At 34.9% G+C, this 27,362-nt stretch overlaps 1 protein-coding gene across 1 annotated transcript in view; it reads left to right on the forward strand.

Annotated features, from left to right (window-relative positions):
- Nucleotides 1–27,362, forward strand: part of Zpbp (zona pellucida binding protein) — a gene marked incomplete at its 5' end in the record, with an annotated part of 112,679 nt that overhangs the window by 6,426 nt on the left and 78,891 nt on the right. Inside the window, 2 exons of the mRNA XM_069997217.1 lie at nt 7,568–7,693; nt 20,287–20,436. Of these exons, the coding sequence (XP_069853318.1) occupies nt 7,568–7,693; nt 20,287–20,436 (276 nt within the window). The remainder of the gene's footprint in view (nt 1–7,567; nt 7,694–20,286; nt 20,437–27,362) is intronic.

Below are 27,362 nucleotides of genomic sequence, written 5' to 3' on the forward strand. Positions count from 1 at the left end.
TCATCTATCTCTATTCACTGGATAGTCCCCAAATGATTTATCCTTGCCTACCTAATCTACATATTTTTTGCCTTACTAATATAGTGTTGTTTAAACTTGTGCTTTCGAACCCAGAATTTCTTTTTGGTTCTTTATCTATTTCTTAATTCAGAAATGTTTTCTAATGAGAGATACCATTATATACTTTGCATAGGCACTTTTGTCATTTTTTACCATATTTGAAATATCTAATTTAATATATGAATCCAATAAGCTCAATGTTTGGTCTTTCTTACCATCAGTTTCAAATGGTTATTTTTTGTGTATATATTCATATTCCTTTATCTTAATATACTTTGGGTTTTTTTAAGTTGGAAATTGGACATTTTAAATAATATAATATAGTGATTTTATAAATAAGACTTTGTGTTCTTTCCAAGGTAGTTTGTTTAGTGAGTTTTCTGAATTAATTCCTTAAATTATGTATTCTTTATCATATTTAACCACTTGAAGCTCAGTTAACTGAGGCTAATGATTACATAGAAATTTCATTAAACACAGTGGTTAATCAGTCCTTTATTCTTTGCTGAGGGTTTCTGTATACATGTTTGGCATATGTTTATTTTTGTGGCCAGGCAGTTAACAATTCTTCCTTGACATTAACTTTATGCTGTGTGTAGAACTTCATTTTGTCAGAGGCTATAACTTGAGATTTCCTGATGTTTATTGAGCATAAACACTGTCCTGGATATGCAGGCAGTCCTATGCATATAGGAAAGCTTCTATTTTCTTAGGAATGTGTCAGAGCATTCTGCACTAAAGTTCTGTAGGAATATGTCAGAACTCTGTTGTGGAAATGTAGTTCTGTGAGAATGTCATTCATTGACTTTTTCTCTTAAGCTTTTTGGTTAACTTAATGTTTTCCCCAACTATACCCATTGTATTAGGTTGTCTCCAAGTCATGTAAGCAGCTTGAGAATAGGATCTTTTAGGACAGTGCTTGACATGTCCAGTAATAGAAGTTCTTGGGCTTGAAGGCCTTCTAATCTTGCCTGCCTCCCTCCAGTGACTTCCAGGCTGATCAATCTCCTTATAACTTCAGATCATTATTTTTCAAGGATGTATAGAGCTTGGAAGAGTGTATAGAAACAGGGAAAGTTTAAATGCTACAAGGTCACTGTTCTTACCGAGTGTATATTAGCTTAATAGATTTCTCTAACTATCCAAAAGAAATATCTTACAATTTGGGAGGCTGTGTCCAAAGTAAGTGCTTGATAGAGCTGATTCTTCTGAAGGCCATGAGGGAAAGATACTGTTGCAGATGGCCATCTTCTTCCTAGATGTATTACTGTTGTCTTCTGTATTTGTGCATCCAAATTTCTATTTCATAAAGATGTCAGTCATATTGGATTGGGACCAAGACTAATAAGTTAATTTCACTTTGGCTTCTTTGGAAAGATTTATCTCCAAATAAATTCACATTCTCATATACTAGGTATTAGGACTTAAATATGTAAATGGAGTAGAAGAGGGAATAGTTCAACCTGTTATACTGATATTCAATTCCTAGATTGCTAAAAGTCTCACTAATTTGTAGAGTTTTGAAAATGCTTGTTTACATTACCTTTATTAAAGAGATAATTTTTGGAATGTTTTACCGCTACTGTTTTCACTGATTTTTCCCAACTGCACCTTTTAAACTTGTTTTAAAGAAGTTATTTGTAACTGCTTTGCCTTTTTTGTTACTGCTTTATTGTATTAGATAATATTAAATTTACTTGTAAAACAGTTTTAATATTTTAATCCAGCAGGCAGTGTCTATAATAGGCGGATTATTTTAATTTTTTTAGATTGATACTTTGCTAGCTCCATAGTACAGTCTATGACTGATTTCAATTTACTTTAACTTTTTTTTTATGCTTAGAATTTCTTTAGTTTCTTCTGTCATGCAGGGTCCTAGCATCCATCCTCTATATTGACCATTTTTCTGTTCTGTTTCACTTTTGACTTAATTTTTTGGGGGGGAGTGGTCATTTGTGGGGCTTGTACTCTGGGCCTGGGTGCTGTCCCTGAGCTCTTTAGCTCAAGGCCAGCACTGTACCACTTGAGCCACAACACCACTTCTAGTTTTCTGGTGGTTATTGGAGGTAAGAGTCTCATGGGTTTTCCTGTGTGGGCTTTGAACCACTATCCTCAGATCTCAGCCTCCTGAGTAGCTAAGATTGCAGGCATGATCTACCAGCACCCAGCTGACTTAATTTTTTTTTAGTTCACTTTTCTGTTTTTATTTACTCCCATAATAATTTATGCAGTATCATTTGTTTAGAGATTTGTTACACTTTCAGTTTACTTATTTTTTGGTGTGTGGGATGAATACCATTTCATATATATCTTTTTTTGTTTTTGTACCTGCTCAGAAATTTTTTAAAATTTTATTTTATCATAAAGATGCTGTGTAGAAGGGTTATAATTACATGAGTAAGGTAATGAGTACATTTCTTGTTGAGCATTGTTACCCCCTCCTTTGTTTTTTTCCTAGTATCTCTTACCTACTTCCTCAGTCCTCACCTCCCCCAACTTGTAAAGTTCATTTCCAACACAGTCTCTCATGAATATCATTGTTGCAATGGGTCATCCTTTATTCTTGTTTCAGCATTTTGTTATTCCCTTTCCCCTCTCCAATTTGATAAATGTATATATAAGATGCAGGGTACCAAAATTAAATACAGTGAAACAGGGGATATACCATAGGGGGAAGAACATACAAAAGTAACAAAAAAAATCACATTGTAAATTAAGAACAACAACAACAAAGAAAAACTCTTGTGTCCATATCTTGAGGTTCATTTCACTTAGCATCATCTTTTATGGTCATATGTACATAGCTTTTGAGCTTTTCTGATCATCTGATAAGATTACCCTAGACGTATACTTATTATTGCAAATAAGGGAAATCATGGGATCTGTATATCTTTAGGTCTGGCATACTCCACTTAATCTGATTTTTTTCCAAGTCTTTCCTGCTTCGAAATTTTATGAGTCTTTTAAATCTAGGAGAAGTTCAGCCTCATAGGACCTGAGTTGTTTTTAAGCTTGCTAAGATAGTGCTTTTAAGTATCTATACCAGGTCATATCTTTTGCAGCTGAGGTTAAGTGCTCCCATATTTCCATATCCCGACCAGCACAAAATGGTTCCGTTAGTCCTAATAGTAAATATAGATTACCAGCTGGCACCAGTGGTTGTCACCTGTAATTCTACATTCTTAGAAGACTGAGATATGAAGATCAGGTTTGAAGCTAGACCAGGCAAATACAAGAGACTTTTAAATCTTTACTTAACCAGCAGAAAGGCAAAAGTGGAGGTATAGCTCAAGTGGTAGAGTACCAACCTTGAGAGAAAAAGCCAAATGAGAGCAAGAGGAAGTAAGTTCTGATAATAGTTAAGAGTTCAGTTTTACACTTTTATGTTTGTGCTTTTAGTATTGAATAATTTAAGGTATTATTTTACATTTGTTTAACAGTTTACCTTAAGGCCTTTAGTTTACTTGGATTTTATTTTTGTTTATTTTGTGAGATATAAATTTAAGTTCAACTTGCATGTATATTGATATAACATTTTCCATAAGTTACTAATAACCTGTGTTTTCTCTAAGGAAAACAGATCTCTCACTATCAGTGTTTTATATTTAGTTTTCCTCTAAATAAATGTTATTTTTTGTTCATATACCATACTACTGTATTTAATTAGTGTAAGTTTGTAACATTTCTATAATTTGTATTTTTACTCTTTTCTTTTGTAGAATTGTTCTATGTTTAAAGTTCTAATCTTCCAAATACATTTTAAAATCTGTATACAGTGGTTTTTGAAACATTTTGGTGACATGTAACTTTATTTATATACATAACTATGATATGTTAGCATTTTAAAATTGTTTAACTGTACTCACCTGTGTTTATGGTACTACATGAGTAAAATCACAATCACAAAGGCATGATAGTGCTATTATCTTTTTTTTTTACTATTTTTAATTTTAATTTCATTGTCAATGTGTTATACAGAGGGCTTACAGTTACATAAGTAAGGTACTGAGTACATTTCATGTTGAACTTGTTACTCCCTCATTAGGGTAGAGACTGTGGTAATTACACTCAGATCAGAGGAGAGACCAGTTGTCATACTGAGAGGTGAAAATTTATTAAAGAAGCATTTATTATGGAAGTTAGAACAAAAGGAGAGTCAAACAGATACAAGAAAAAGAACAGGAATTAATGAAAGAGACTACAAAAGAGTTTTGGAGCTGAGCACTGGTGGCTCATCTAGTAATTTTAGCTACTCAGGAAGCTGAGACCTGGAAGATTTTAGTTTTGAGGCCAATCTGGGCAGAAAAATCTTGATCTCCAATCACCAGCAAAAAGTTGGATTGGAGGGGTGGTTCCAGTAGTTGAGTGCCAGCTGTGAGCAAGCAAACCAAGTGAGTGCAAAGCCTCTGACTTATAGCCCTTGATTAAAAAAAATGGAGCAATAGAGTTCTGAATAAAATCAAATGCTGTTTTTGAAACGATGAATAGACAAATATTTGGCAAATGTTTTCATGAGAAAATTATGAAAGTACAAAAATATTATAAGTAAACAAAATAAAACCATAATCTGAAAATCTTAATAATAAACTTGAATAACTGCTATAATACAAATTTCAAGAGATAATTAAATTACTTAGTAAACTGGGAACCAGTTAAATTGAGCCTTATTGGTAATCCAGATTTTGTTTTCCTGCTCTCCCCTTTGCCATGAAAGGAGGTGAGAGAAGGTTAATATAGTCAAAATGTTTTATGTACATGTGTGAAAATGGCACAAGGAAACTGGATGAAACTGCTTTGGCAAGCGCGGGGGGAGTAAGAATGAGAGAGAATAAGGAAAGGATAATTCTAATCAAGGTATGTTGTATACACAAATGAGCATGTTAAAAAATGAAATACCTTGTACAACAAATGGATACTAATTAAAAAGACATATTCAGTAAACTGAACTATGAACTTAGAGAAATTTATTGTTTAATTATATTGTTATCTATAAGTGGTTGTAAAAGGAGTTACTATTCAACAAATCTGTTTTTAAGTGCAATCTATTTAGAAAGGTTGCTTGGTGGTTCTTTTTTTTGGGGGGGGGGCAGTCTTGGGGCTTGAACTCTGGGCCGAGATGCCATCTCTGAGCTCTTCAGCTCAAAGTGACCTCTACCACTTGAACCATAGCACAACTTCCTGTTTTTCTGGTGGTTAATGGAGATAAGAGAAGTGGCGCTGTAGCTCAAGTGGTAGAGCGCTCGCCTTGAGCTGAAGAGCTGAGGGACAGCGCCCAGGCACACAGTTCAAGCCTCACGACCGACAAAAAAAAAAAAAAAAAAAAAAAAAAAAAAAAAAAAAAAAAAAGAATGCAATCTTTAAAAATGTTTGGGCTGGGAAGGTGGCTCAGTGGTAGAGTGCTTGCCTTGCATGCCTGAGGCCCTGGGTTCGATTCCTCAGCACCACATAAGCAAAAAGAGTATCATGGGCCTTCCTACCCAGTCTGGCTTTGAACCGCCATCCTCAATCTCAACCTCCTGAGTAGCTAGGTTTACAGGTATGGGCCACTGGTGCTCAGCTTGCATGGTTCTTTTCATGTAGTGACAACTTTAGAGATCTACCTGTTACCTTGGTATAGCTCTGAACAAAATGCCTGAAAGAACAGCTTACAGGAGGAAAGATTTATTTTAGCTCATGGCTTGAGAGGGTTCAGTCCATGGTCACTAGGATCCATGTTTGTGGACCTGTATTCAGTGTATTGAACAACTACCCTAGTAGCTACAGCTTGGGACAGAGGCTCTTCACCTTATAGTGGCTAGAAAGAAGACATGAAGGACATACCCAATTAACCTACTTCCTTAATCTAGTCCCACTTTCTGAAGTATCCAGAATCTGAATATATAGCACCAATATCTGAGGACCCCAGTGTTGAACATGGAAGCCTATGGGAGCATTTCATATTCAAAGTATAATGCCTCAGGTACTACATAATAATGAATATTAAATATATAATAGTACTAAACACTTGACATGATGAAGACAAAAGGTATCAGTGGAAAATTTTATATAGTTACATTTATGAACATAGTTTTGAGGATTGAGAAAATTTGCAAATTGAGGTCAACAAAGATTAAATAAAAAAGGACTTATTATAATGGGTCAACCTGTGTCCTTATTTAAGTATTTTGTTATTTCTCTTCCCCTCCCCAAATAGAAAAATGTATATACAAGACGCAGACAACCGGAATCAAATATAACAAGAGTTATACCATGGGGAAGAATATACCAAAGAAACAAACAAATCACATAGTACATTAGAAATACGTTAAAAACAATAGCAAGCAAGAAAAAAACCACTTGTGTCCCTATCTTGGGGTTCATTTCGCTTAACATCATTTTATATGTTCATATGTAGCTTTTGACCTTTTCTGCTTGTCCTAGAGTATTTCTACTATATATTATATATATACTACATATACTATATATTATATATATATACTATATATATGTGTATATATATATATATATATATATATGGACCTATTAGAAATGACCAGTTAACCTCATTCAATTAAAAAATTCAGGAAGACAAATTCAAATGATTATCTTAACCAAGATAGAAAAAAATTTTAAGATTCACTAACAAATGATGATTTTAAAACAACAACAATAACAACAAGAAGAATAGAGGGGAAAACATGAAAGGATATGGCTACCAAAAAGTATGTCAATAATCTTCATGCTCTATAGTAAAACTTTACAGGAGGTTTATTTACTTGCGTAACAGAATTTGATTCTCAACCCCTTTTTATTTTGTTACTTTAAAAATATATTTGCATAGAGTGAATTAGTGAAGAGTTAATGTGTAGTTCTAAAATTGTTGGAACTCTTTCTGAAAGCTTGCTTACCAGTAAACTCAAAATAATTGATTATTTACAATTTTTCTTTTATATCTTATAAACTATGCTACTTTGGTTTATCATGACTGTATAAATTTTAAAACAGATTGAGAGAAAATGCTTAATATTTAAGATAAAGTATGTATTTGTTGACTTTCTAATCATTCTTATTTTCATCCAGTTCTTTGTTATAATCTATAAATAATGTATTGTTCCTCTAATCTAAACTTACTTATGTACTCCATATGATGTCTTGAAAGCAGATGAAGTCTAGAAATAAAATTATCTTAGTACTCTGTAATTGTAATTACACTCTGAGAATAATGTGTGAGTCTCTGAATAAAGAGAACGTATTGTCTTCAGATTGAAGACACACACACACACACACACACACACACACACACACACACTTATAAATCTACACTTACATGTGCATAGACAAAATATATTGTATTTCTTTAGTGTTAATTACTTGTATGCAGTGGAATTTAGTTATTATCAGGATATTTTAAGAAGAATCCAAAGAAATTCTGTACAAAAATGTAACCCAAGCTGCAAAAGATGTAAGGTATTATCTAGCAATAATGAGCATAAAATACTATTGGAATATTTTAATATTGTATTTTCAGTGAGTGTATATGTCATGCTCCATCAAAAGAGTCCACATGTGCTATGTGTAACCAAGCGACTACGAAATGCTGAACTGATAGACCCATCATTCCAATGGCATGGGCCAAAAGGAAAAATTGTTTCAGGTAGGTAGGATTTCATTTCACTTCTCATAATTAAATAGATCTATCTGAAATGTGTTCAGAAGTACAAGAATATTTGTATCTCATAAATTTATCCATTTCCTCAATTCTTTCCCTTGTAATCTCCTTCAAGAGTACCAGGGTAGATGTGTTACCATTTTTTCCCTCATCTTGCTTTATTCAGTATAGTATAGAGATACACTAGAAGATTGAGTCTTTCATAGACTTCCCTAAACATCTCTTCCAAAAATATTTATGCCTAACATAGAAATTACTATTTGTACAACTGATTTGATAATTATATTCTCTATTTACCTTGTTATACCATTTTTTGACATTTGTATGTGGTTTTTATTATAAAAATATTGTACAGAGTAGTAACAGTTACATGCGTAAGGTAGTGAGTACATTTCCTATTGAGCATTGTTACATCCCTCCTTTGTTTTTCCCCTATCATCCCTTCCCACCCCACCTCCCAAACTCCTCCCTTCCCCCCACCAAGTTCTAAAGTTCATTTTCTTTTTTTTAAAATTATATTATATATTTTTTTGTGAACATACTGTACAGAGGGGTTACAATTACATGGGCAGGATAATGCGTACATTTCTTATCAAGCATTGCAGCCTCCTCCTTTGTTTACCCTTCACATCCCTTCCCAGCCTCCCCCCCCCCCCCCCACCGCACCAACATTGTAAAGCTCGTTTTCAACATGACAACTGTACTTCTCATTGTTGCAACAGGTCCACCTATATCCTTAAACGACTTGTTTTTTCCCCATCTCCTCCACAAGTTATACTGACATCAAATATAGTGAAAGCGGGGGTTATACTGTGGGGGAGGGACATACAAAGCAACAAAGAGATAATCTTATAAATGCATTAGAAACAAATGCATGAAAGAAAAAACATTAAAATACATATCTAAGGGTTCATTTTCCTAACATCACATTATCTGACCTTTTCTGCTTGACTCATACATATACTAGATATTGCAAATAAAGGAAACCATGGGACCTATGTTTCTTTGGGCCTGGCTTACTTCACTTAATATAATTTTTTCCAAGTTTTTCCATTTCCTAACAAATGGGGCAATGTCATTCTTTCTGATGGAGGCATAGAATTCCATTGTGTATATATACCACACTTTCTTGATCCATTCATCTACTGAGGGGCATCTGGGTTGGTTCCATATCTTAGCTATGGTAAATAATGCTGCAATAAACATAGTTGTGCTGGTAGCTTTAGTGTGGTCTTGTTTGTAAACATTTGGGTAAATGCCCAAAAGTGGGATTGCTGGGTCATCGGGGAGCTCTATGTGAAGTCTTTTGAGAAACCTCCATACTGCTTTCCAAAGTGGTTGAACAAGTTTACATTCCCACCAACAATGAAGTAAGGTTCCTTTCTGTCCACATCCCCTCCAGCATGTGTTGTTGTTAGAGTTCTTGATTTTTGCCATTCTAACTGGAGTGAGGTGGGAAAGTTTTATTTTATTTTATTTATTTATTTTTATTTTTTTGGGTCCGTTTGTGGGGCCTGAACTCTGGGCCTGGACGCTGTCCCTCAGCAATTCAGCTCAAGGCTAGCACTCTACCATTTGAGCCACAGTGCCACTTCCGGCTTTTTCTTTTTGCTTATGTGGTGCTGAGGAATCAAACCCAGGGCCTCAGGCATGCAAGGCAAGCGCTCTACCACTGAGCCACCTTCCCAGCCCGTGTTATACCATTTTGAAAGATATATTTCACCTTTGTTTTAAAGTTTTAGTTTCATAAAAGCTAATTTATTCCAAAAGTTATTAACTGGTTTTATTCCCCCATATTTGTTAGCAATACAGATTAATGAATTTTAATCCTAAAGATCTGTTCAATGAGATGTTTTTCTTAGAGGAAGTTTTCTTTGTAAACCCTTAGAGGAAGGTTCTTTTGGTAACCTTTGGTATTTTGAGATACTACTTATGGATTCATTCCTGTGGACTTCATTATCTTGGATGGAAGAAAATATAGTAAATGTTTATTTTGAATAGGTTTTTAATTTCTGTCTTTTTGGAGTTGAGGGATGTTCATTTTATAGTATTTATGTTGATTCTAAATATCTCAAGTTTTAACTAGTTAATCTATATTTTAGGTCAGGTAGTTATTCTTTTTTAAGTTAGTTATTCAGTTCTTACTTAGTCAGTGACTACTTAGTGGATGCTGTTATGCTAGGTTATGTGGGAGATAGAAAGATATGATCTATACCAACTATTGTGACATAGTTATGCTCTCTGCTCATGAAATTGACAGGAATCAATGAAAGAAATCTTGAGTTTGAGCAGCTAAATAGTCCAGATGTGAAGGTACTGAATACTAAAATATAATTGAATTTTATTTTCATGCTATAATAGCAACATACAGTGTAATTCAAAGATTTAACATATATTGCATATATATTAAAGTGTTCTTTAAATTAAAAAAATAGGAATGCTTAAGTATGGGACTTTTCTATTGTGTTTGTTTTTTTTTTTTTGATTTGGAAATTGAAATTTGAGACATTTCCTTATTTAAAATGTCATACTATAGCCAGGCAGTGGTTCATGCTTTTAATACTATCTACTCAAGAGGCTGAGATCTAGAGTATTGTGCTTTGAAACCAGCACGGAAAAGAAAGTCTGCTAGATTTGATCTCCAGTATAACTAGCTAAAAGCAAGATAGTAAGATGATTCAAATGGTAGAGCACTAGCTGTAAGTGTAATGAGCTTGAGGCTCCTGATTTCAAACCCCAGTTCCTCCCCCATAAAAGAGCATACTATCTTGCTATTTATATTTCATAATATAATATGTAGTTTAACTCTTAAATGAGAACATGGGAGCAATAGTTTATTTTATTTACTTCCATAATGGAAAAATAATGTGTATTTAGAAATGTAATTGTTCCTAAGTAAGCGTAATTGCTCTATACTTTGGTCATTTTAAGAGTATTCCAAAGATAGTTTGACTAAAATTGAGATGAGAAAATCATATAATTATGTAATTATATGCACATTCATTTGGAAAAATATATTACTGAAATGTAAAGGTTATTGGATAAGTTTGGTTTTGTCTTTTGCTCTGAATTGTTTATTCATAGAGATGATGCACTTATAGTGACAAGTTTTGTCTTTTACTTCAAATCTGACTCTCCTGATTAATACATTGTTTGCACTGTGTAGACTTTTACACTTTTCTAAATGTTCACACAAACACATTGATATACATATAGTTTGTTTATGCCTGTAATGTCACCCTTTCATTTTTTTAAAAGTCACAGGCTATGTTTTACTGCGCCTTAATATTTTTATTATGAAGTATCTATATATCAAGTTTATAAGATGTATGTAAATTTGTTCCACAATACTCTTTTTTGGACTTCATTAATTTTTATTTAGGAGGCAGGTATTTTATCCTATCATCATCTTTAGAGATAGACTTGTAATTTCAATGAGTTCAACAGGAGCCAAAACACACTAACAAATCAGACATGCAAAGAGGTGAATGTAGGACTGGAAGCTGCATTTCAGAAGGCATACTAGAGATCCCTTTTACTTATGGTTTTAGCATAAAGATCCTCAGATTTCCACATTGTTTCCTTATTTCCTTGAATGTTTTAAATTTTACCTAAGAACTACTTACCATAGTAAGTAGTAGCTTTAATTATTCCCAGTCTTCTGTCAGTAATCCAGATTGTCATTTTCATTATCTTTGATAACCTAAAACCTCAATGAAATTATAATCCTGAGAGTTTTATAGTTATTCTGTCTCAACACCTCTGATAGATACAGTAGAAAATCTAAAAGAAAAATAAGCTGTAGTCTAAACTTCTGTTATTTTTCTTAAAATGACATAGCAATTCCATTCTTAGTATTTTGAGTGATTACTTGTTGAGTGATTACTTTTATTCAACAAGCACCTAAGTCTGTACTCACCTTATGATTCCAACTTCTTAATATACAGCTAAAATACAACTAAGCTCTTTTTCCTTAGTGGCTCAGTGTCAATTCTTTTACTAAGCCCTGAGTTATAGGTAAGAAGAATCTTGATTTCCTAGTGCTGGTAAAATAGGCCAGTTGACTTTTCTTCTCAGTGAAAACACTGAATCTTCAACACAAGTTAAGACATTTTTTTGCTGGGCCCTGGGGGCTCATGTCTGTAATCCTTGCTACTCAGGAGGCTAAGGTATAAGGATTCAAAGCTAGCCTGGGCAGGAAAGTATGCGAAACTAGTATCTCTACTTAACCAGCAGAAAAGCCAAAAGTAGAGTTGTGTCTCAAATGGTAGAGCCATTAGCCTTGAATGAAAACAATCAAGAACATTGCCTGGGCCCTGAGATAAGCCTCAGGACCTATATAAAAAAGATATGCCTTCTTTTCCTTGTGATGTTGACTGTATGTTTTTAGTGTTGGCTCTAGCAACATGCTTAACTTTCATCAGTCTTTTTCAAAGGACTACCTTTTGTTTTCATTGATTTTTCTGTTTTTAACTATTGATTTCTTGTATCGGTATTGTTTTCTTAGTTTTGTTTGCTTTGTGTTTAATTTGTTCAGGTTTTTGTTTTCAGATTGTAGCATTCTAGGTTGGCACTTTAAAAATAAATTTCCAACGAAAGGCAAAGAGAAATGGAGTGTGTTAGGCTTCAGTTTGAGCCAAGGGCCTTCATGTGGGACTTGATCTTTCAACATCCTGAAACTATATAATTTTTGTTAATATTTTTAATAACAAGTCTGCTGTAATTCTTATTTGTTTCTGAAAAAATGTGACTTTTTCTTACATGAAGCTGTTTTCCTTGCTTTTTATTTTATAAGTGTATATTGTGTTTGTTTTTTATGCTCATTCTCCTTGATGTTGTCTAAGAATTTTGATCTGTAGTTTGATGTCTATCATTAATTTTTGGAAAATGTCAACCATTATCTCTTCAGATATTCTTTTTCTTTTATTGGTTCTGGGGCTTGAACTCTGGGCTTGGGCGTTGTCCCTGCACTCTTCAGCTCAAGGCGAGTGCTCTGCCGCTTGAGCCACAATGCCACTTATGCTTTTCTAGTGGTTTATAGGAGATAGGAGTTTCATGGGCTGGCTTTGAACTATGATCCTCAGATCTCAGACTCCTGAGTAGCTAGGATTACAGGCTTGAGCCACCTACACCCGGCTCTTCAGCTATTCTTTCTACCTTATTTTTTTTTTTTATTGTGAAAATAATGGGGTTACAATTACATGGGCAAGCTAATGAGTACATTTCTTATCAAGCATTGTAGCCTCCTCCTTTGTTTCCCCTTCCCATCCCATTCTCCTCGCACCCCATCCCCACACAACCCCCCCCCCGCCCACCAAAGTTGTAAAGTTTGTTTTCGACATAACTACTTGTACGTCTCATTGTTGCAATGGGTCCACCTGTATCCCTATTTAAACGATTTGTTTTTCCCTTCCCCTCCACAAATTATAACAACATCAAATATAGTGAAAGCAGGGGTTATATTGTGGGGGAGGGACATACAAAGCAACAAAGAAATAATCTTATAAATGTGTTAGAAACAGTCGCATGAAAGGAAAAATCATTTGAATACATATCTTAGGGTTCATTTCCCTAACATCAACTTATCTGACCTTTTCTGCTTGACTCATACATATACTAGATATTGCAAATAAGGGAAACCATGGGATCTATGTTTCTTTGGGCTGGCTTACTTAATATAATTTTTTCCAAGTCTTTCCATTTCCTAACAAATGGGGCAATGTCATTCTTTCTGATGGAGGCATAGAATTCCATTGTGTATATATATCACACTTTCTTGATCCATTCATCTACTGAGGGACATCTGGGTTGGTTCCATGTCTTAGCTATGGTAAATAATGCTGCAATAAACATAGTCGTGCTGTTAGCTTTAGTGTGGTCCTGTTTGTGAACATATAGGTAAATGCCCAAAAGTGGGATTGCTGGGTCATAGGGGAGCTCTATGTGGAGTCTTTTGAGGAACCGCCATACTACTTTCCAAAGTGTTTGAGCAAGTTTACACTCCCACCAACAATGAAGTAAGGTTCCCTTCTGTCCACATCCCCTTCAGCATCTGTTGTTAGTAGAGTTCTTGATTTTAGCCATTCTAACTGGGGTGAGGTGGTATCTCAATGTTGTTTTGATTTGCATTTCTTTTATGGCTAGGGAGGTTGAGCATTTCTTCATATGTCTATTGGCCATCCTTCTTTCCTCTTCAGAGAAGTTTACTTGTAGAAAACTAAAGCTAGATCCTTATATATCACCCTGCACCAGAATCAACTCCAAATGGATCAAAGACCTTGGAGTCAAAGCAGACACTCTGGGTTTCCAGAGTGGAATAGGAGAAACCCTAGGTCTCCTTGTCACAGGCCGAAATTTTCTTAATAGAGACCCTGAAACACAACAAATCAAATAAAAGTTGGACAAATGGGATTGCATGAAATTGCAGAGCTTCTGCATGGCAAAGGACATAGCTAGCAAGATCAATAGAAAGCCTACGGATTGGGAGAAGATCTTCACTAGCCATACAATGGACAAGGGTCTCATATCTAAAATATACCCGGAACTCAAAAAATTAAATCCCCGAACAACAAATTCAAAGAAACAACTGCCCAATAAATAAGTGGGCTAAAGTCTTCAGCTATTCTTTGTACTTCGTCCTGCTTCATCCTGTTAATATTCCTTGAGAGGCTATCTACAAATTCAGTGTGATACCTATCAAAATTCCAACCTCATTCTTCAAGGAAATAGAAGAGGCAATCTCAAAATTCATATGGAACAATAAAAGACCCAGAATAGCAAAAACGCTCCTCAACGGAAAGAACACTGCTGGAGGAATATCAATACCAAATTTCAAACTCTACTATAAAGCCATAGTAATCAAAACAGCTTGGTACTGGCACAAGAACAGACTTCAAGACCAATGGAATAGAATTGAAAACCCAGAAATGAACCTACAGACCTATATCCATCTAATCTTCGATAAGGGAGCTAAAAAAATAGAATGGAAGAAAGACAGCCTCTTAAGTAAATGGTGCTGGCAAAATTGGTTAACTACTTGTAGAAAACTAAAGCTAGATCCTTATATATCACCCTGCACCAGAATCAACTCCAAATGGATCAAAGACCTTGAACTCAAAGCAGACAATCTGAAAACATTACAGGATGGAATAGGAGAAACCCTAGGTCTCCTTGTCACAGGCCGAAATTTTCTTAATAGAGACCCGGAAACACAACAAATCAAAGAAAGGTTGGACAAATGGGATCGCATGAAATTGCAGAGCTTCTGCATGGCAAAGGACATAGCTAGCAAGATCAATAGAAAGCCTACGGATTGGGAGAAGATCATCACTAGCCATACAACAGACAAGGGTCTCATATCTAAAATATACTTGGAACTCAAAAAATTAAATCCCCCAACAACAAATCCTCAAAGAAACAACTGCCCAATAAATAAGTGGGCTAAATACTTAAAGAGAAACTTCTCTGAAGAAGAAAGAAGGATGGCCAATAGACATATGAAGAAATGCTCAACCTCCCTAGCCATAAAAGAAATGCAAATCAAAACAACATTGAGATACCACCTCACCCCAGTTAGAATGGCTAAAATCAAGAACTCTAACAACAACAGATGCTGGAGTGGATGTGGACAGAAGGGAACCTTACTTCATTGTTGGTGGGAGTGTAAACTTGCTCAAACACTTTGGAAAGTAGTATGGAGATTCCTCAAAAGACTCCACATAGAGCTCCCCTATGACCCAGCAATCCCACTTTTGGGCATTTACCCAAATTTTTTCAAACAAGACCACACTAAAGCTAACAGCACAACTATGTTTATTGCAGCATTATTTACCATAGCTAAGATATGGAACCAACCCAGATGCCCCTCAGTAGATGAATGGATCAAGAAAGTGTGGTATATATACACAATGGAATTCTATGCCTCCATCAGAAAGAATGACATTGCCCCATTTGTTAGGAAATGGAAAAACTTGGAAAAAATTATATTAAGTGAAGTAAGCCAGGCCCAAAGAAACATAGGCCCCATGGTTTCCCTTATTTTCAATATCTAGTATATGTATGAGTCAAGCAGGAAAGGTCAGATAATGTGATGTTAGGCAAATGAACCCTTAGATATGTATTTAAATGTTTTTTTTTTCTTTCATGCATTTGTTTCTAATGCATTTATAAGATTATCTCTTTGTTGCTTTGTATGTCCCTACCCCACAGTATAATCCCTGCTTTCACTGTATTTGATGTAGTTATAATTTGTGGAGGGGAAGGGGAAAAACAAGTTGTTTAAATAAGGATACAGGTGGACCCGTTGCAACAATGAGAACTACAAGTTGTCGTGTCAAAAACGAACTTTACGGGGCTGGGAAGGTGGCTCAGTGGTAGAGCGCTTGCCTTGCATGCCTGAGGCCCTGAGTTGGTCTCCTCAGCACCACATAAGCAAAAAGAAAAAAGCCAGAAGTGGTTCTGTGGCTCAAGTGGTAGAGTGCTAGCCTTGAGCTGAAGAGCTGAGGGACAGCACCCAGGCCCAGAGTTCAGGCCCCAGGATGTAACCCCCCCAAAACCAACCAACCAAACAAACAAAAAATCTTATAACTGAAAATAAAAAAAAAGAAAATGAACTTAACAACTTTGGTGGGGGGGGGAGGATTGGGTGGGGGGGGGCGGGGGGAGGCTAGGAAGGCATGTGAAAGGTAAACAAAGGTGGAGGCTACAATGCTTGATAAGAAATGTACTCATTATCTTGCCCACGTAATTGTAACTCCTCTGTACAGTATTTTCACAATAAAAAATTTAAAAAAAAGATTCCTTGAGATGCCCATCACATTTACATGCACCTTTTAATGTAGTTACTTAGGTCATAAACTGTTCTTCCTTTTTCTTGTATTTCAGGTTAATAATTTCTTTTGAGCCATCTTCAAATTCATTGATTTCCTCTTTGGTTGTATAAGTCTTAATGAGCCCACTGCAGGATAGTTCATCTGTGTTGTATAGAATGCATTGTATATGTACAGTATTGTATATAGTATTTTTTCTTTGTTTTTCTTTTGTTTATATTTTCAGTGTTGCTGCTAGGTTATTTTTTTTTCTATAATTTGAATTCTTTGTTAAAACCACTTACCTAGTTTTACATCTCCTATGTATTTCTTTAAGTATTTTATTACACTAATGAGTTACTTTTAACTGATAATGCTGATACTGATGCTTAATGGTCTGTTTTTAAATATTTCCTATGAGGAATAGATTTTTTTAGTGTGTTTGTGTGCCTTCTAGTTTATATTTTTGAGTAATGTTGGGCATCTTGAATAGATAGCAGATATTTTGAAGTAACTGATTTGCTGCTTTGAGGTAAACTTCCTTTTTCCCCTTGCCAATCTTTAGTGTAAAGTTTTGTCTTAATTTGGTTAAGATTATTCTGACTTTACTGATAGTTGTTGCTGTGGTATTAGTTAGTGCACAGAAAGGTACATAAGGGCTCTTATAATTATTTAAAGTATAGCCCGGTTCTCTAAATTGTTTTTTCTTGTGTATATTTTTTTCTTAGTTTCTTTTTTTGTGATGTTCCCCTAAAAGACTAACTCACTTTTTCTCTGTCTTCTTTCTTCTCTCTCTGTCTGTCTGTCTCTCTCTCTGTCTCTCTGGCCACTATGCCACTGCTATTTTTCAGAGAGTTTACATTCTTTGATGTTTTTGGTTAAGTTTTAGTGTTTGTCAGGCAATGTTCCTGGGTCTTGGAGTTTGGCTTTTACAATAGTTCCAGCTGCTCCTATGGCAATTTCGGCCTGGTATATTATTTCTTCTTGATTCTTCATATAAACTACACACTTTTTTAAACCTATTTTCTGCCTGAGCTGCAACACTTTTCTTCAATACTCTAGATGACAAATATTTTTTTTTTTTGTTGTCGTTGTTGGTACCAGGACTCGAATTCAGGATCTCAAGCTTGCTAGATGGGCTTACTCAAGGCTGGTGCTCTACTACTTGGTCATACTCTCTAGCCCTGTTGTTTGCTGGTTAATTTGGAGATGGAGTTTAATGAACATTTCTGTCAGAACCAGCTTCAAACCATGATCCTTGGTCTCAGCCTCCTGAGTAAGTAGGACTACCAGAATGAGCCCTTGATGCCCAACTAGGCATCATTTTTTGTATCATCTTTTCCTGAGATTAAAGCTTTCTTCTTATAATAGGTATGGGGGAAGTGAAGTGACTGTGTGTAGAGTTTGGCAGGGTTGCTGTGACCCTTCAGGCTGTACTAATGGGAAGCTTGCCCAAGGCTCCCTTGATCTTTCTTAGATGGACCTGTGTATTTGTGAGTGAAAGGTGTTTAAGAGGCCAACTCCTCTCAGTCTATGGTCTATGGGGTGTTTATGTGCTTATATTGTTCTGTACTTGCCTTTCAGCAGTTTATGATGAGATTTTAAGTGAATCTTCTTACCTACTTGTTTGTAATGGCAGCTAAACTAAATGCACAGCTTCTCCTTCCTTGATAAGATCAAGAACCATTGTTATTTGGAAAGTTTTTTCTGTTTTTTTCTTATTATAATAGTGGAACTGATACTCATATTCTTATAATAGTGGAACTGATACTCATATTCACTTCTTATACCTGAGTTAAAAATATTAAGAATTAAGCCCATTTGCAAAAATCATAAGCTGTAATTAAATTATCCTTAACTTTTTTCATACAACTTTAGAGTTGTAAAGCATAGGCTTCTAGAGATCTAGTTGGATTGCCACCTCTGAATTTTTGGAAAATCAAAACAAGATGTAAAAATTCAGTAAAGCAGTTTTATATCTTGTTGTATGAGTCTTGGTAATTTCTGTGATACTTGTGCCAGGTATGTATCCCTTGGCTTTATGAATCTCCATTTAGAATCAACCTATGAAATGATCTATAAAATGAAAAGATCTAGGACATCACAGTGATAAGTAATATTGTAGAATGTGTTCTTATATTGAAATTATGAAGTTCTCTAGTTACTTTTTTTAAAAAAGTGCTTTTTAAAAAATATTCAAGCAGTCAAAGGGTTGTATGCTACTCAGTTTTCTAGCTTTATATTTAACGGTGCAGTAGACATTTAAATAACACTCTCTCTCTCACACACACACACACGTACACATTGGTGTTACTTTTGGTGTGGGAAGCTTTCACTTTTTAAGTTATTGCCAAGAAGTATATAGCAAATAGATAATATGATATTTTCAAATTTGTTTAAAATTTATGGATACTTTTTGTGTATTACTATGAAGTTTTGGTTTTTGCTGAAGTGTATAGGAAACACTTGCATACTTCTAATTTGTTTTAGAAAATAGCTTAAGATCTAGACTTATCAAAAGATATTCACGATAAACAGAGACTACAGTGGAAATATATTGTAAATTTATATCACATTTTTCAGTTTCCCCTAGGTTATAGATATGGGAATTCTCAATACATAATACTCTATATAAATTCCTTGAGAGTGGGTAGATCAGTACATTCATTTTCTTTCATATATCAAATGGGGCATTGCATTACTAGAAACTGAAATATTTATTTAACAAGTAATAATGAAATTTACTAAAAGATTTAGATTTTGTCTCAGCTTGTAAGACTATTTCAACTTTAAATTTATAAGCATTATATCATTTAATTCAAATAGAAAAAGATAGATAATAATTTCCTAAAATAGTACTTTCAATTCTAGTGATTAAATTATCCAAGCGTATTTTAAAATTTAATAATTTTTAGATGTAAAGCTGAAGTAAGGAGCTTTAAGAATAACAGCTTATCTGCCTAATAACTTGTAGGTTTTTAAAAAAATATATACTTTAGAGTTTCTTGTATTTGCTATATAAAACAACTGTATAGATAAACCGTCCTATATTACGATTCTTACTGTGCAGATGGAGGTGGACTTTAGGAAGATGAAGTGTTACTCTAAGAGTATAAGTTTGTGAGGGATCAAAGTAATTTTCAAATACGGGTTGTGATGTTTCAGAGGTAGATTCACTTTCCATAACACAGCAGAGTCTTCTTCAGAGACACACGTTGAAAAAAAAGTTGAGCTTAAATCTTATTCTGACTCCAACACTGCCACTTTCGGATTTGCTAAATGTGGGCGAGTCTTCTTATTTCATCTTCTATGTTTTTTCTACTTATAACCCTAATCCTGTGTATTAATACAGGATATCTAGTTTTTACTTATCTTTGTTCTACATATACTACTTCATCATTACATGTACACATTGTAAACTACTGAAGCCTTTAACTCATCATTAAAGAAAAATATATAAAATATTTCATGATCTATATGTATGTACACAACATGTAACTTCTGTATTATATGTATATATTATGTAGATATGTGTGTGCATATATTTGCACACACACACAAAATTGATGAGATTTGGTTAGTGAAAATTTGACACTAAGAAGTTCCTCCTGGCACTCCCTCTCAGCAAGCAACAGATACAATATGTGGCCAGAACAGCAGGTCTTTTCAGTGACCTTGTAGGTAAATTTTGTAGGTAAATTTAGTCTTCTTGAACAAATTTTGTTACCTCTCTACTGTAGTTTATGCAACTATGTATTATTTCTTTATTAGAAAACAGCACTGCACAAGTAACATCCACAGGAAGCCTTGTATTCCAGAATTTTGATGAGAGTATGAGTGGAGTTTACACATGTTTCCTGGAGTATAAACCTACTGTGGAAGAAATTGTTAAAAGTCTTGAACTAAAATATATCGTATATGGTAAGAAATGAATTTAATTATATTTTAACATATTTTAAAGTGTTCATATATTGTAATGGATATGTTTTACCAGAGACTTTGTTATTTTTAGCCTCTTAAAAATTACAGGCTGAAGCTGGGTGCCAATAGCTCAAGTCTGTAATCTTAGCTACTCAGGAGGCTAAGATCTAAGGATTGTAGTTTGAAGTCAGCCCAGGCAGAAAGTCCCCATGAAACTCTTAGATCCAATTAACCACTCAAAAACTGGAAGTGAGCCAGGCGCTGGTGGCTCACACCTGTAATCCTAGCTACTCAGGAGGCTGAGATCTGAGGATCGCGGTTCAAAGCCAGCCCGGGCAGGAAAGACCGTGAGACTCCTATCTCCAATAAACCACCAGAAAACCGGAAGTGGCACTGTAGATCAAGTGGTAGAGCGCTCGCCTTGAGCTGAAGAGCTGAGGGACAGCGCCCAGGCCCAGAGTTCAAGCCCCACGACCAACAAAAACAAACAAACAAACAAACAAAAAAACAACTGGAAGTGCTCCATGGCTCAAGTGGTAGAGCACTAGTCTTGAGCACAAAGAGGCTCAAGAACATCATCTACAAGCAAAACCAACAAACTAACAACAACAACAACAACAAAAATAGGCTGGGCACTAGTGACTTAGACCTATAATCCTAGCAACTCAGGAGGCTGAGATCTGAGGACCACAGTTTGAAGCCAGCCTGGGCAGGAAATCCTGTGAGACTCTTATCTCCAATTAACCTCCAGAAAACTGGAAGTGGCACTGTGGCTCAAAGTGGTAGAGCACTAGCCTTGAACAAAAAAATTCAGGAATAATGCCCAGGCCCTGAGTTCAAGCCCCATTACCAATAAAGAGAAAAAAATAACCCAAAATGACTGTGTTTGTTTGCTCTTTGCCGTTTAACAATGAGTGCACAGTGTAGGTAAGAGGATGCATGTGTTTTCCCTCATGGCAAGGTGGCCCATGAATGCAAACAGAAGAATAGATTGAGAGTCCACAATTTTTATTGCCTTTTAATTTTTAAAAATTTATTATTATTATTATTATTATTAAGTATTTGTACAAAGGGAGTTCAATTCAGCATGGCAGTTTATGTTTGTACTGCTTTTAAAGTCTGACTATTGTGATTGCTGGTAAATTGCCATCCTCAAAATCAGGAACATGAAACACCACTGTAAATCCCTTGATTTTGACATATCAAAGCATAATATTTGGGAGGGCTATCTTGAGAGTGTTGTGAATTGAGAGTGTTCAGAATTATCTGAACAAAAGTTTGCAAGTTTTAATACATCAGAGGGAACATGTGTGATAGACAGAATACTGGCTCTCAACGTGTGGTCCATGTCTTATCTTCAGAACTTGTGAACATATGCCCTAAATGGGGAAAGGAACTTCACTGTAATTAAATTAAGACTCTTGAGTTGGAGAGAGAGAGAATCTGAAGTGAGCTGGGTGGGGGAGCAAAAGGGTCAAAGGCAGAAAAAGGAGATGTGGCAAAATGAGAGGTCTAAGTGATTTTCTTTGAAGATGGAGAAAGGAACCATGAGCCAATAATGTCAGCAATCTCTAGTAGAGGAAATGTATCAGTGGATTTTTCCTTGGAGTTTCCAGAAGGAATGCACCTTGGTTTTAGCCCAGTAAGACTCTTTGGACATCTGTTCTCCAGAACTGCAAGGTAATATATGAGATATTTGAAGTCACTAAATTAGTGGTAAAGTGTTATAGTAGCAATGAGAAACTACATGACATTGTTTTCATTGCTGAGATGCCATAGCACTGGCACAGTTATAAATAGTTTCCTGGTAAGTTTTTTTCTTATTTTGATCAAAAAATACAATTCTACATAACCTAAAGGAGACTTGATTTTCTCGTAAGAAATTCTGCTAATTTTGTCAGGCAACTAATTGTTTAAATCTTTCATTCATATTTCATTTTTGTTACATAGTGGTTATATCCATCTTACTATTTATAACCAGTTTATAATGAATATATGTGAAAAATGTATCTTAAGCATATAGTCATATAAGCTAGCAAAGATGAAAGTGCCTGAAATGAATATCATTTTACAGTAATGATAACAATAGTTAATATATACCAAACATTTAGGTACCAGGCAAGTAGTATTTTTGTGTGTAATTATTATAATACCAAAAATATTTATGTAGTGCAACTAACTAGTAGATTCTTCTGGAGGTACTTTCCGGCTTGGAGGAAGGGGGAAAGAGCCTTACATTCTGGTCATTACCAGTTTTGAGTGGATGGAGTTTATGTATTTACTAGTGCAGTGGGAGAGTATATCAGGTCTAGATCCAAATATAGTTTATATCGGCACTGTCCTTTCTGAATTTGGTAAACTTTGGATCAGTGTCTCTTCAAAGTTTTATATATTTTTTTTTTTTTTTTGTCGGTTTTGGGGCTTGAACTCTGGGCCTGAGCACTGTCCTTCAGCTCTTCAGCTCAAGGCGAGCGCTCTACCACTTGAGCTACAGCGCCACTTCCGGTTTTCTGGCTGGTTTTATTGGAGATAAGAGTCTCATGGTCTTTCCTGCCCGGGCTGGCTTTGAACCTTGATCCTCAGATCTCAGCCTCCTGAGTAGCTAGGATTACAGGCGTGAGCCACCAGCGCCCGGCAAAGTTTTATATTTTTAACATTAATTTACATTGGTTTTCTGGGAGCAAGTTTAAAGAGCTCCTCTAGCAGGCATGTCAGAAGTCTGTCTCTTGTAGTTACTTATAAAAGAGTCTTTCCAGTACTGAATTTGCTAATTCTTTTGTTTATATTGTCAAAGTTTCTGTTCCAGACAAAACTAACCGCACTTTTCAAATTCATTGAGATGAAGATGTTTATAGTTGTTTATGTACTTAGACCCTTTTTTATTTTCAGTCATTTAATTAATTTTTTTTGTTTTAAGATGGGTCAATAGACTCTACTTTCTAATTTAAATTTAAAATATATTCCATTACTTCATTCCTTCTCTTATATGTTTTTATTCTCCTTTTTTTCTATGTTAGCTTTATTTTTTGTAACTTCTTTGATATATCCTTAGCTCATTAATTTTCCTTTTTCTTTTTTGCATAATTAACACATTATATTTATTTTTAGGTATTTGACAGCTACTCACAATTTTTTGTTATTTCTAAATATTTAGTCATATTTAAAGAGACTTATAACCTAGTTGTTAATGTTTTATTTAAAGATGTTTTAGAAATACTCATTATTTACTTTTACTTCACTGCCAGAGAACATGGGTTTTTATCACATTCCCTTCATAATAATGGTCTTTGACTATTGTATTACTTTTACTTTTGTGATATTAGCTAAATCTGTTTCCAAAACTAGGACTCCTTAATTTTACTATTTTTTAACTTTGCATTTCATATATTAAATCTGGTATATTTTATGGATGCTTATGTACTTATCAAATCTTTACTCAGATAAAGTCTGACACTTGTTTTTTAATTTAAAATATTTTATTTTCTACTATTGGTGACTTTTTCCTTTGTGTTTCTGTGAACATATTTCTAGTTTTCAATGCATCTGATCTTAGTTTTTATAATTTTCACTAGTTCTTACATTAATCACCTCATTTGGGTTTTGTTTTGACTTACAATTTCTTACTGTTAATAATCTTTAAAATTTTGAGAGATTATATTTTAAATCTTATTATTAGAAATTAAGCTTTATTATTAAATTTTATTATTAAAATTTTTACAAACTTATATTTATCCACACCACCACACAAAACGACCTCTATAGTGTGTGTAATATGGTGCATTGCTTTTTCTTTTTTTCTTCTTTATTGTGAAAATACTGTACAGAGGAGTTACAATTACATGGGCAAGATAATGAGTACATTTCTTTTTTTTTCCTTTTTTAATTTTTATTTTTTTTATTGTGAAAATACCATACAGAGGGGTTACAATTACATGGGCAAGGTAATGAGTACATTTCTTATCAAGCATTGTAGCCTCCTCCTTTGTTTCCCCTTCCCATCCCTTCCTATCCTTCCCCACTCCCCCACCCAATCCTCCCCCCCATCCTCCCCGCCCCCCCCATGAAAGTTGTAAAGTTCGTTTTCGACATAACGACTTGTACATCTCATTTTTGCAATGGGTACACCTGTATCCCTATTTAAATGATTTGTTTTAATCCTGGTATCTCTGACATCTTTTAATGTATGTTTATTTTTCCTTCTGAGAGTTTTCAATTAATATATTCCTGTTTTTCAATATTATGTGTCCTTACTAGTATCTTTCCCCCTCCCTCCCTTCTGATTTTCAAGGCTGTCTTTCTTACTTGGCCAGGTTGGTCTCAAACTCATAAGCTTCCTGCCTCAACCTTCCAAGTGCTAGGATTATAAGCACACATTTCCACTCCTGGCTCTTGGTGTTTATTAATTACATTTTGAATCAACTGTTCTAAATCACTTGTTATCAAGTCCAGAGTCCTTGAAATACTTTGAAGAGGTTAGTGAGATGAAAACTTACAAAAGTCTACTAAAGCCGAGTCCCAGTGGCTCACACCTGTAATCCTACTCAGGAGGCTGAGATCTGAAGATCGCAGTGTCATTGTTCAAAGCCAGCCTGGGCAAGGAAAATCTGAGCCTCTTATCTCTAAGTAACCACCAGAAAACCAGAAGTGGCGCTCTGGCTCAAGTGGCAGAGCGCTTGCCTTGAGCTGAAGAGCTCAAGGGACAGCGTCCACGACTGACAAAACAAAACAAAAAAAAGTCTACCAAAATATTGTTTTCTGAGATTGTGGTAGAAAGTCTAGTGGCACCCCTATCCCAAAGCAAGAATGTCCCATCATGTACACTAATAGAAACCAAGTCTTCACAGAAAAGTATGCGCAGTTTTTTTCAAAGCCAGTTTTTTTTTAAAACAATGCAATAAAAAAGGCATGGTCTCATTTAGGAATTACTTTAAAGTTGAAACATAAAAAATGATTAATTTTACAACAGACAAGGGCCTTATATCTAAAATATACTTAGAACTCAAAAAAAATAAATCCCCCAACAACAAATCCTCAAAGAAACAACTGCCCAATTAATAAGACTTAAAGACTTCTCTGAAGAGGAAATAAGAATGGCCAATAGACACATGAAGAAATACTCAACTTCTCTAGCCATAAAAGAAATGCAAATCAAAACAACATTGAGATACCACCTCACTCCAGTTAGAATGGCTATAATCAAGAAATCTAATACCAACAGATACTGGGGGGTATTTGGCCAAAAGGGAACCCTACTGCATTGTTGGTGGGAGTGTAAACTTGTTCAACCACTTTGGAAAGCAGTATGGAGGTTCCTCAAAAGACTATGACCCAGCAATTCCACTTTTGGGCATTTACCCAAACGATCACAAACAAGGCCATTCTAAAGCTACCAGAACAACTATGTTTATTGCAGCATTATTCACCATAGCTAAGATATGGAACCAACCCAGATGCCCCTCAGTAGATGAATGGATCAAGAAAATGTGGTATATATACACAATGGAATTCTGTGCCTCTTACCACAAAGAATGACATCACCCCATTTGTTAAGAAATGGAAAGACTTGGAAAAAATTACATTAAATGAAGGAAGGCAGGCCCAAAGAAACATAGGTCCCATGGTTTCCCTTATTTGCAGTAACTAGTATATGTCTAGGATAATATTACCAGACAAACAGAAAGGTTCAAAAGCTATGATGCTACACTTAATGAACCCTAAGATAGGGACACAGAGGTTTTATCTTTGTTGCTGTTGTTTTTAGTATACTATGTGATTTTTTGTTTTTTTTGTATGTTCTTCCTCCCCCCACCCCTGCCCATGGTATAACTCCTGTTTTCACTGTATTTGATTCTGGTGCCCTGAATCTTGTATATACATTTTTATAATTTGGGGAGGGGAAGGGAAATAACAAAATGCTGAAACAAGGATACGGGTTGACCCATTTTTGAAAATGAACTTTACAATTTCTGGAGTGGGGGCGGAGAGGAAGAAGTTGTGGAGGTAGGGAGGGAAGATATGGTAAGTGAAAAAGGAGGGGGTAACAGTGCTTGATAGGAAATGTACTTATTACCTTAGTCATGTAACTGTAACCCCTCTGTACAGTATCTTTGCAATAATATATATATATATATATATATAATCACATGGGAAAAATGATTAATTTTACTAAAACCTTCCTGTTTTTTCATGATCTTTGTGGAGAATTGAGAAATACATCTACATAAAGTAAGATGTACTCATGAGATAAACTCTCAGGTATACCCTGTTTTTGTTTTAGGAACCATCTTTTTTTTTAGAGAAAACAACTGACAAACTGGTTTTTCAGACTTTACTATGATAAACTTCTGAAAGTAGCTGTTGACAATGAAAAAAATGAGCTTTCAAGTGGAAGTTAGAATTTTGGAAACCTTATAGGTGCTACCAAAAACTTGACAACTTCCTTATATCTGAAACAGATGAATTTGATAGTAATATATCACTTCTAATGTATCACATTATAATATATCACCTTGTCTGTTGGAATTGACTGCATTTGGAAGCTTTATATATCAGTGGACCAATAATTTTCATATTGTTTCTGCATAATATTACAAAGCATTACTTGCTCAGAGTGCCAGACACTAATAATACGTAGACACTGCACTAATATGGTTTCAGATGCTACTACATATATATATATATATATATATATATATATATGCATATAAAGTGTACTTTCTATTTTTTTTATTAGCTCTACTGGAGTTTGAACTTGGGATTATATGCTTGCTAGGCAGGCATTCTACTACTTGATATACTCCACTACTACATTCCCTTCTATATTGGTTGTTTTCAAGGTGGGAGTCTTGATTTATTTTCTTAGCTGGCCTGGACTGAAATTTTTCTATTTGTGCTCTCAGGAGTCTCTGGGAAGACAGGCACGTGCC

Source organism: Dipodomys merriami, unplaced genomic scaffold, assembly GCF_024711535.1.
Source record: "Dipodomys merriami isolate MVZ:Mamm:240054 unplaced genomic scaffold, mDipMer1.0.p SCAF_5, whole genome shotgun sequence".
Classification (NCBI taxonomy): Eukaryota; Metazoa; Chordata; class Mammalia; order Rodentia; family Heteromyidae; genus Dipodomys; species Dipodomys merriami.